Genomic DNA, 12,008 nt, shown 5'->3' on the forward strand with positions numbered 1-12,008 from the left:
ATTAGCATAATATAAATATAAAAGCTTATACTATCATAATAGAAATATAATATAGGGTTATTGCACGAATATTGGGGAATATTATTAATCGTATTATTTTAGCAATTTGTGATTCGTTAAGACTTGGTCACATGTTCATTTGTATTTACTCAGGCTGCACGCTAATTCTGCTATATTTAGCGTTTCGTAGGTCAGAAACAGCATATTGCACAGAGCATACAGCATGTTACTAAAAATACATTTAAAAAAAACCCAATTATCGTCACATGTTCTTCTCGGCCAATCAAAACGACTTCCTGTCTAGACTGTAGCAGTAGTTGCAGACGATCATGGCGGAACAGATGGCTGAAGGTAGATTCGCGTCCCTGGGACAAGACGATAGGGATTATATAATGGAAAATATTGAAACAAAAAACACAAAAAGGCAGAACACCACAGCAGTTAAACTATTCAGGGAATATTTGACCGAGAAAAGTAAGCCGATAGAATTCGAACAGTACACTATAGAGCAAATGGACGATTCATTGGCATCGTTTTATTTGGAAATGAGAAACAAAGAGGGTAAACATTATAAAAAAACAACAATGCAAGCCTATAGACAAGGTCTAAACAGACACTTACAGAAATCTAGGGACATAGACATTTGCAATGAAGAAATATTCAAAAAGTCCTGTAAATCCTTCAAGGGTATGACAAAGGAACTCAAGCGCCTTGGTCTAGCTGCTATAGAACATCACCCTTCCATAGAAGAGAGTGATATTGAGAAGATGTACTCATATTTTTGTAAACATCTGGAGGATGCACAGCTTTTGCAGTATAAGGTAATTTTTATACCACATACATGTAAAATTAGTAAAATTGAGAATGGAAATGGGAATGTGTCAAAGAGACAACAACCCGACCAAATAAAAAACAACAGCAGAAGGTCACCAACAGGTCTTCAATGTATGACACATTTATCTAATTCCATGCATAAAGCCTTATCAGTGTAAAAATAAACATATTGTGAATTTTAAAGGATGACTTCGCTACAAAGGAGGTTGTATACAAAAAAAATCATACTATATATAGGTGTTCCATAGGTGTTCCATGTGTATATATGGACCTATTCATGTACATTTGTACATGCTTAATATTGCGCATGCATATTAATATTATAGACGAAAATTTTCACAATCATCTATAACAATCTATAATAAGAACAGCACGTCAATGTGACAATTAGATGTATAACAAAATTAAATACAAATATTATTCAATGTCAATACAATATTTATCTTCTGTTCATAGTGAAAATGGCTAATTATTTGCATATAATATTGAAAATTGTGTTTGTTTTTAGTATCTATCTAATTGTGTGCATACTGTCCACTTCAATTAAAATTTCTTCTGTTTTAGGTATTTGTTGACATCATGCTGCACTTTGGTCGTAGAGGGAGGGAAAACCTGTCAAGTCTTACAAGAAAGCATTTTGCAGTTAAGCGTGGTGCAGATGACAAATTGTATGTCTACAAAGTAATTGATGAGCAAACAAAAAACCACCAGTCAGACAGTGAATTATCCTCAGATGGACGAATGTATGAAATTACAGGTAACTGTTATCTATATATACATGTACATATTGACCTACAAAGTAACTACCCTTTAATTTTTTTTTTGCATTGATTTAATATATACTTATAAGAAGTTATGTTATGCATATTAAAGATGCAATCTACATAAAACTATTGCATTTTTAAAATAAAAATAAAACAAATGGACTGACCTACCTTTTTTATTAAGTTATCAGAACCACACTATTTATTGACCTGATTAAAACTCATACAAATATAAATCATTCATTTCATAATTAATAACCATTAGTGAGTAAAAAAATATCAACCAATATAGCTACATATCCCATATTTTTTTTTTATCAAGTGTTTTGAACCACAGTGGCAGACATTTTTATAATATTATTTTGCCATTTTTTCATATTACAATCAAACATTAATAGGAAAATGTGATATTTATAGTTGGTAAATACGTAATACAATGTATATGTCAAATATCAATGAATATATGCATGGGATAATATACGAAAAACAAAATAGAAATTATTGTATAAACTCTATGATCATATAAAGAAAAAAACTTATTTGACTGCAGAAGACTTTTATCTGGAGTATTTTTATTTAGAAATGTTTAACATTCTTTTTTCAGATGGTGAAAGATGTCCAGTGAAGTCTTTTGTGAAGTATATCAGGAGGTTGAATCCTAAATGTGTAAAATTATTTCAACAAGCAAGATCATACCCTAAAGAAGGAGTGTATTATGACAATATACCTCTAGGTCATAATAGACTTGGCCAATTCATGAATGAAATTAGCAAAATGGCAAATCTTTCTCACATATATACCAATCATTCCTGCCGAGCAACAACTGTTCATCTTCTTGACGAAGCGGATATTCCAAGCAGACATATAATGACAGTTACGGGACACAAGTCAGAAACATCTCTAAAAACTTACTCTGGAAAAACTTGTGAAAAAAAGAAACGGCATATGTCGGAAATTTTAAGCTCAAAAACATGTGGAAAGAAATCATGTATATCTAATATAGATTTTCTTTGCTTGTCTCAAAGTACAATTACAGTTGAAGCCAATGAAGGGGTGGAAAATATTCCTGTTGAATTGAGTGATGCAAATTTTGATTTAGAGCTTTTATCAAACTCACAGAATGAAACTGTAATGAATGACATTTTGCCTAATAACCAATTGGATGAAATTCTTACAGAAATTGATAATGGTCCCTCAAATACAAATATAATGAAACCCGAGACATTGAAGACAAATCAAAATTTTTTAAACCTACCACAACCAGATATGAAAATGCCACTTCTTAATAACTGTAACAATGTAACTGTTAATATAAATTACAATGTTCACCCATATGTGAACAACCCTGCAAAGGTATAGCTTCATATACAAAATGTTTTTGTTGTAAATTTCTTGTTACTTTATCTGTTAATTGTTATATATTGTTTCAATTAAACAAGCAAACATCTATATATTGATTGTTGTGATTCTGTTATAACGTATGAACATTTGAAAATTTTACAGTAATAATGGTTTTGAAGACATGCAAAACAATATATTATTCATGCAATAGTTCTTGATTAATAATATAACAATTGTAGCCTTTGTTTGAGGTCGATACGAGGTTATATCGACCAAGAGAAGCATATCGACCTCGGACTTCGTCCTCAGTCGATATGCTTCTCTTGGGTCAATATAACCTCGTATCGACCTCATACAAAGGCTATAATTGTATAATATTGTCCCGAGTAGAATTTTATATTGCACAAGCTTGTGAGTGCAATATATGTTCTACGAGGGCAATATTCCCCAATATTCATGCAATAACACTTTTATTGTATAGCAATATAATATTTTAAGGTAAAAATTGTTTTAAACTACAAATTTGTCAAATTTTGAAGATTTATTGCACTAGTGCAATATTGTAATTCATCATATACTCAGACTAAACAACATATGATTTTTACCGTATGATAATAGCATTAAATTAAAGTATTTTCCATGGGGCTCTTGGGCTGATATTGAACCTAGGGCTGATAATGTATGCGATATGAAAAATGACATGTAATAATCTGATATTTTTGCACGCTAACTTTTGGTTACCTTCTGTGGAAAATATTATATTGCTATACAATAAAATCATATATTATCATAATACAAATATTTAATATAATTCAGTATACCCCGTTGTAGTTTTATCCTGGTCCTTCTGTACTTCGTACGTATGTACGTCTATACATCCTAACATTTGTTTTTCGTTCTCTTTTTTTACTTTAGCTGGTTCTTAAAATAGTGTTATGTAACTTTTTCAAAATGCTTATAACCACATTTTGACAATAATTCGTATCTCTCTAGTGGTGCAGTGATGGTTTAAAGTTGCGATTACCTTCTTTGTCCTAATGGAATCATAAACTGTATTCGTTAAGTTTCAATATGATAAAAATGCGTTATTTTGAATGATTTCGATTTGATAAATGCCTTAAATTTATCAGAAATAGAAAAGAGAATCAAGTACTTCCATAAAAAAAAATTAAAGCAAAAGAGACATACATATGTGATTGTATTGTACACACTGAGTCTCCCTTCTCTCTGTTTTTATTTTTTTCATGACTAAATTATTAACACAATAACGTCAGCCAATCTGAAGACGTGTTACATCCAAAATTAAATTATTCTATTATATTATGTATTATTTGTAGCTAAAAAAAATATGGAAATGGGAAGGGAACCAACAGTGGCGTAGCTAGGCTATTTTTAAGTGTACGCCCCAACCTCGGCGGATCCGGGTTATAAAACCTATTCATAGTAGTGGGTAGGAGGAGGGGGAGTCCCATTTCTATCATTAAAACGAACTGCATGTAGCAAGTTGAACATACTTTAGAGACTATTGTTTTTAATCTTTGGAATCTGATGGTCATTGATGTTAGAAAAATATCAAGACCAGTTACTTTAAATTAAAATATGTTTTAAAGGAACCGTGGGCTAAAGCAATTAATTGACTAAAACCCCTGTATTTGTGCAAATGGATATGAAATGATAAATATGCATAGATTTTTAGGTACATTATGAAAATTCGTAAGGGGTCCGTGGATTACCGCGATTCTCGTCTGAGATTACCCCTTCAAAAATTGAATCCATCAATCAGTCCATTACATTACAAAATTTAAAAAAATCAAACATTAAATTTCGTAAGATTTTTTTTTCTTGATCTGGAATATTAACTTCTGCCAAAGTTTCAATACAATATCTGAAGGTTTTCAAAATTGTCTAGTAAAAAAACAATATTAACCACAGACCGTCTGTTAATTGCTAAAAGTTGCTTCACAAAAAAAGCTTCTGTCAAACAGTTTCATAAAATTCGATGAAGGTTTGACAAAGTAATTGAAGTGTAACACACTTTAACCAGACTGTATCTACTCTTTATATATATAATTAACTGCAAAAACAAAATCCCTTTATCAGTAAAATACGGTAAAATTAAAAATAAAAATTCATCATTATGCTTTGGATACTCTATTAAGAATAAAAAGCTTCTGAACAAATGGAAAGTAAGAAGAATTACCAGGAGATTCAGACTTTGACCGAAAGAAAATAAACAAATATATAATACGGTACTATTTGATCTGAAGTAGATTTCGTCACTTTTATAAGCAATTACAAGCTATTGAAGATTGATCTAGAACACTGATGTGCCCTAAACCAGAGTCTATTTAATAATAATGGAGATAATTTTTTTTTTTTTTTTTATCAAATTCAAGTGTACGCCCGGGCGTTTTGACGTAAACGTAGCTACGCGCCAGACCAATGACCAGAAAATTATTCAAAAGCTTTGCAAGTACGTTGCACCAAACCACTGTAAATACAGTAGGATATAGAAAAAAGTAGTATTGATAATGGTAAGTTTTCTTCATAATAATTTGAATAAGTTAAAATATCAGCTACAAGCAACAGTGTACACCTTTTTTTTAGCGTCTGATATTTTACAATATTTGCAGAGAAAAACATGATGAAATGTTTTCATTTTGTTCCTAGTCTTTTCCTCATATCTAAAACAGTTTTAAGCTTAATGAAAGCAATAATGACATCGGCTCCTCTCAGGTTTGAACGAAAAGACACGGACGGAACCACAGTTTAATACTAGTACCAGAGTGCCCAAAAAAGAATTTAATCGCATTCGCAAATCTCATGACGTTTTGTACCTTCACGTATTTTTCAAATTAATTATTTATACATTTAATCATATAAAGAAACTGTACTAGTAATGAAAATCACACACGAAAGACATCAAATATAACAACCATTCTCTGACAATTTATACCTTTCTGCACTAATTGATATAAAAAAAATAGTATTTTAAAGGCTCGGACTTTAATCCGATAATCGTCTCTGTCTGTCTCTCTCTCTATATATATATATTTATAAGTATGTCTGAGCCAGTGACAACTACCACAGATTTATCCATCGGATCACCAGCAAAAAATGGTGATACATGGTCGTGAACATTATGTATATAAAACTCGTCTGAACATCAACCCAACAATGTCAGATCTATAAATTTGCTTTCGCAAATGTTTTGTTCTTCCCTCGCCGGGATTTGAATCCATGCTACTATATATATAAATAGTGAGAGATAGATCGATTATAACAGTAAAATGTTCTGTATATGTTAAGTTGACATTATAACGTATATATATATGTGTTTTAATTTCTTTCAGAGAATTGTACAAAGAAGGGGTAACATTGTTACAGGTACTTTCTGGACCAAAGTCAGAAATCTGTATGACTCAATTGAAGAAAAGGTACCAGCCAGAAAACTAGCTATTTATGAGGCGTTTCAACAGAAAGATGACAGGGGGGGAAGGGAACAATAAAGTTTACCATGATCAAAACAAAATTGAGTGTTCCTGTATTTGTTTTATTAATTAATTTCACAATTGTATCATATTAATTAAGTTTCTTCTGAATTTAACTATATACCTACAGAATTAATGTTTCAAAGCAATTAATAATTATATACAAAATGTAGTGGCGCTTGAAGACAATTTTTCTGGAAAAGTTAGCGTGGGTCATTCGTTCATCCATATGCAATGGCGTTTGCTGTTGTTGCCAAAAATCAAGATTACAAATCGTTTTGAAAACTTATATTTAAAATTACTAAATAAAAAAAAAATATTGAAAGTTCTTAAACCGTATGATCTTACAAAATAACCTGTCAGACACATCAAATAAAAAATTAAAACAATAGCGAACACTACAAAAAATCCGAGAGTTAAATTAGCTGATCCGAAATGACAAACAATTTCATAAGAAAATCTGATAAACTGCTTAACATGCTACATTTCGTAAATTTTACGGACGCCATTACGAGTTCATGAATGTGACCTACCAAATTAGACTATTTACCGGATTTGTTATCACATAAGCGGCAGGATCTACTTTCCCTTCCGGAGCACCTGAGATCATCCCTGGTTTTTCGTCGGGTTCTTGTAGTTTATTCTTCATTTTAATATGTTGTGTCATGATGTGCACTATTGTTAGTCTGTTTGTCTTTTTCATTTTTAGCTATGGCGTTGTCAGTTTATTTTCGATTTATGAGTTTGACTGTCCCTTTGGTATCTTTCGTCCCTCTTTTATGTTGTTTTACCTGAATAGTTTGTTTTATATGGGAAATATTTTTTGAGACATTTCTTTAGTCTTTTTCACGTCGCTGATAAATCAATCTCAACAGTTGAATATAGGCGTAGACATGTTGAATACTACAAGTAGAAATATTATCACAGAATACTCAAAACTATATTTTAATACCCATTGTTCTCAAACAGATGTCATCTGTCCAAATTTCTCCGATAATACAGACCAATATTGAATCTGAGGTGTCTACACAAGATACAATATATAAGAAAATGAATTAAAAAAAGCCGTCAACATGTCACAATATACCATTATATACTTACATAATTTGTTAGTTTTCAGATCTCAATTTATTCAGAAGAATATGCATTCAAATTTAAAAAAACAACAACAAAGAAACACACCAAAATCAACTAATACAGCTATACATAAATAAACACATTTCTGATATTGATAAATATAAAAAAAAATGAAAAGTAAGTATTCATTAAAAACAGAAGATCACTAAACCATTACTAATAAAATCAATTCACTAAAAGTACCGATACAGTACTGACAAAATCAGTCCTTAAACAGTACCGACATAATCAGTCCTTATGCAGTCCTGCAAAAATCAGTACTGAAACAATACTGAAAAAATCACTACTGAAACAGTACTAAAACAATCAGTACTGAAAATAACAGTACTGAAATAGTACTGACAATATCAGTACTGAACCAGTACTGAAAAAATCAGTACTGAAAAAATCAGTACTGAAACAGTACTGACAAAATCAATACTGAAATAGTACTGAAAATAACAGTACTGAAATAGTACTGACAATATCAGTACTGAACCAGTACTGAAAAAATCAGTACTGAAACAGTACTGACAAAATCAGTACTGAAATAGTACTAGCAAAATCAGTACTGATTTCATTGAAAGTATAACATTATAAGTTTTCAGTCTTTCCTTACAGTACTGATATGCACGAGGGTAGAAATGTACCAAAAAAGTATGGGTAAATTATTGGTAGTGTAGGAAGCGGATATACTAAATTTCGCAGATTTCATGTGCGAAATTACAGCGGAACATAGAGAATTGCATTTAATTTAATCTGAAATGTTACGCAGGACATGCAATTTTTAACGCAAAAGTAAGATTTGTGAGTTCAATAAAATAAATGTATGGTGCAAAAATTTACAGAATTAACTCAGAATAAGAAAAAAATGTCGGGGCCTTTCTGTAGATATATGGATGTTGGTGATTTTATTTTTTTTATAGGCAAATGGTTGCTGTTCTAAAATCATATAATAACGTAATTTTAATCCGAACGCATTACCGTGCGTAACGTCTATACAAACATTCATTTTTTGTGGAAATAACTATCCATTGGAACCAACTACCAGATAAAGTTGTGCATGCAGGTTCTGTAGAGGCATTTAAGACCGCTCTTCAAGAACACCGCCCATAACAACGGCGCTCTTCTCCACCGTGTATAAAAGCCTAAACAGGATTCTACACGTACCACTACAGATACAGATACAGAGGACTATATATATATATATAAGTCCAAGCTCTAAATGATCATATATAGTGAAAGTGTCCTTTTAGCTAAATGGTTGATCATATAAAAAAGTTTTCGCAGTATTGGCATTTTAGAGAGATTTATTCTATTTCAAGAGTTCAGTATATGTCATAAAATGATTTTTTATATAAAAAAAATTTACCAAAAAAATATTCTGATCCTCAAATTGATGGAAAAAAATATTTTGGTCAAGCAGACGACAAAAAATAATCTGAATGCTAATTTCCCCATACATAGTGTTAAATAAAAAAATAACTAATTGATCGAGTCAAAAAATTAAATTAATTTGTTTGCCCTTTGAGAAATTCTGACTCAGAAAATCAACATAACCTCCCCCTCCGCATTTTAAATGGATTAAATGGATGCTCTGTAATTAAAAGAAAAAGATGAAAATAAGTGCAAACAATGGGGAAATATATTGTCTGAAGTCTGTACCCAAGCGTTTGTGAATTTTCTACTATATCAATTCTCATAATTGCTTTTAAGTTGATACCACATGACAGAAGGTGACAACTATACGGTTCACCGTACGGCTTTCAACAATTAGCCAAACCCATATCACATTCGTTTTTTGCATTTTTGTGCATGAATTGTTTTATCAGAGACATGCATATTGTGTTATATTTGTCTCGGGTTTTCTCTGTTCGTTTTTTTTGTTGCTTTTGGTACTGGTACATTTATAACTTATATATATCTGTGTTATTTTCGACTTAACGTTTGAGGTTGCCCTCTTGTATTGATATACCTTATTTCATTTTTTCAACCAAGGAAATATAACCAAATTGGCATACGGTTTTATCAAAGGGGTCAAAGACACCAGAGGGACATTCAAACTCATAAATAGAAATAAACTGATAACGCCATGCCTAAAAAGGAAAACTGAGACAAACAAAACAGACAAACATTAATACACAGCACAAAACACAGAACAAATACTGACTAAGCAAAACGAACCCTATGGGGGTGATCACAAGTGCTCCGGAAGGGTAAACAGATCCTGCTTCACATGTTGCAGCCGTCGTGTTGCTCATATTAGTATACAGACCCGTTAATAAGTCATTTCGGTAGGTCACATTGGTGAAAAGGGAGCATGATCATAGTTACGAGATGAGGAACATATCTGTTATCATCTGTGAAACGGATATTCAATAACAGTCAACCAACTCGTGATGATGTCCGTCAAATTTACGAAGGGATGATTTCAACTTCACCATTTGAAACTCTTGGTTTGATAGCTTCCTTGTGAGCAGCAACCCTCTATCAAGGAAATCATGATAGGACATACAAGCCCGGGAGTTCAATGACTTAACGATATCACATGGGCACTTAAAAACTCAGATGCAAGATATATTGATATGTATGCATTCGCGTGTATTGTGAAAAATGTAGAGATTCTGTAATCACTTACATACAACGGTATCATGGAAAACTGCATTTTCGATTGGTTGTTAAATTTGAATTAATTTAGCGTGATTGCAGTTAATCGTTGATATAAACAACTTTCTAACCACTGAGAAATATGGTGGACAGATGCAGACATTTCCCCTTTTCGTGTTTTCGCGTTTTCTCCTCTCACTTGTCCAATGCGAAATTGGGAAATCGAGAAATCGAGAATGCGAAATCGAGAAATTGAGAAATCGTGAAACCGGGAAACCGGGAAATCGGGAAATCGAGAAACTGGGAAATAGACAAATAAGGAAAACAAAAACGCGGAAACACGAAAGCGAAAACGCGAAAATGCGAAACGAATTTCTCGATTTCGCGTTTTTGCTTTCTCGATTTGTCGATTTCCCAATTTCTCGATTTCCCGATTTCTCTATTTCCCTATTTCTCGTTTTCCCTGTTTCTCGATTTCCCGATTTCCCGATTTCTCAATTTCTCGATTTCTCGATTTCCCGATTTCGCGTTTGCAAAGTGAAAGAGAAAACATGAAAACGCGAAAAGGCGAAATGGCCGCATCCGGCCACCATAGAGAAAGGAGTTTATTTCGTTTCTATATGGTTGACATTGGAATCATCAACAAATGTTTTGGTTTTCAAGCAATTTGACTAAATTTCACTTGATAATTTTGCATGGGAAAGAGCACTGATTGTTAAATAAAAAACGGTATGAATGCATGTTTCAAAGTGTGTCAATGTATTCAAATAGCGCTTCGGACGCATGGAACTTAAAACATGTTCATTTTTTACAGCACTGGGTCGATACTTCTGCATGCTGGTGGAATATCAGCCCCGGAGGGTAATTATCATCAGCTCAGTAGTCAGTACTTCGGTACTGGCATGATTTACAATAACAAACCTTTCTAAAATTGTACGTTAATACATTTTTTAATTGCACAAAACTTAGGTTTAACTCCTCAGTAAAGGTGACTTTAGATGGATTTGGCTATTTTTTAGGAACTTTTTGGTTATTTCGCATACACCTCTGGCTTTCAAATATTTGACTTTGAGCGTACATGTATATGGGTCATTTTCAAAAAATGTCGAATTTTGAAATTGAAAAATTTATTAAAAGTTACTTATTCAAACAACCCTCTACATAAGCAAATCAAAACAAACAGTACTTTAAGAACAACATATTAAAAGATGCAAGCTTAATGATGTCATACAAGAATATCTTGAAACATTTTTTGATCGGTGGTACAATATTTTGTCTATCCTGTTACCATTTTCAAAAGAAATTTTGGGTTATTAAGAAAAGGTTTAGATAAAATGTTAAGCTTGTTTTACGTTAGCAATTAGATGGTTTTCAAGAGAATCAACTTCTATATATATTCATTCTGTAAAATAAAAGATTATTTGCCAATTTTCTAGGTTGTACTGAAAAATGGCTCTAAAAATTGGTTTTCAAAGGTTGTAAAAATTACCACCAGTAATGCAAGTCTAAGATAGCAATTTATATTGTTCGGCCTCTTTTCACCCTTTCAAATAAACCCAACATCAAGTAAATCCCTCATAAGTTAATTTACGTTTCTTTTTATTTCGTTGGTAACAGGAACGTACGTTTCTGATATATCACTATATAAAAGTCTATCCTGTTACCTTTTTGTCTATCCTGTTACCGATATCAGTATTGCACCTGCAAATGCTTAATTGGGAAGATTAAGACGTTATAACCCTAAGATGAGTTCAAACAATGAAATATTTCATTCGTTTTCCACCTATATGTTAAGGTAAAAAATTTAACGACGTTTTTGTCTGTAATTGTCTATCCTGTTACTGTAACCATAGCA

The 12,008-nt window shown here is 32.0% G+C and overlaps 1 protein-coding gene and 1 long non-coding RNA gene across 2 annotated transcripts; both read left to right on the forward strand.

Moving 5' to 3' along the window:
- The first annotated feature begins 316 nt into the window (after positions 1-316).
- On the forward strand, positions 317-3,049 carry LOC139527760 (uncharacterized). The gene is made up of 3 exons (XM_071323414.1): positions 317-821; positions 1,399-1,591; positions 2,203-3,049. Exons 1-3 carry the CDS (start codon positions 330-332, stop codon positions 2,955-2,957), a joined length of 1,440 nt encoding a protein of 479 aa, XP_071179515.1. The 5' UTR covers positions 317-329; the 3' UTR covers positions 2,958-3,049.
- Positions 3,050-5,377: 2,328 nt separating this feature from the next.
- On the forward strand, positions 5,378-6,471 carry LOC139526102 (uncharacterized). The gene is made up of 2 exons (XR_011665129.1): positions 5,378-5,473; positions 6,293-6,471. It is a non-coding gene; the product is annotated as an uncharacterized lncRNA (long non-coding RNA).
- Positions 6,472-12,008: the final 5,537 nt, after the last annotated feature.

Source organism: Mytilus edulis, chromosome 6 (genome assembly GCF_963676685.1).
Source record: "Mytilus edulis chromosome 6, xbMytEdul2.2, whole genome shotgun sequence".
Lineage (NCBI taxonomy): Eukaryota > Metazoa > Mollusca > Bivalvia > Mytilida > Mytilidae > Mytilus > Mytilus edulis.

Excerpts from the sequence above, each read along its gene's own strand:
- LOC139527760 (XM_071323414.1), top strand. The coding sequence starts at position 330 with ATGGCGGAACAGATGGCTGAAGGTAGATTCGCGTCCCTGGGACAAGAC. Across the intron at positions 822-1,398 it reads CACAGCTTTTGCAGTATAAG|GTATTTGTTGACATCATGCT; the intron begins GTAATTTTTATA and ends CTTCTGTTTTAG. Across the intron at positions 1,592-2,202 it reads ACGAATGTATGAAATTACAG|ATGGTGAAAGATGTCCAGTG; the intron begins GTAACTGTTATC and ends TTCTTTTTTCAG.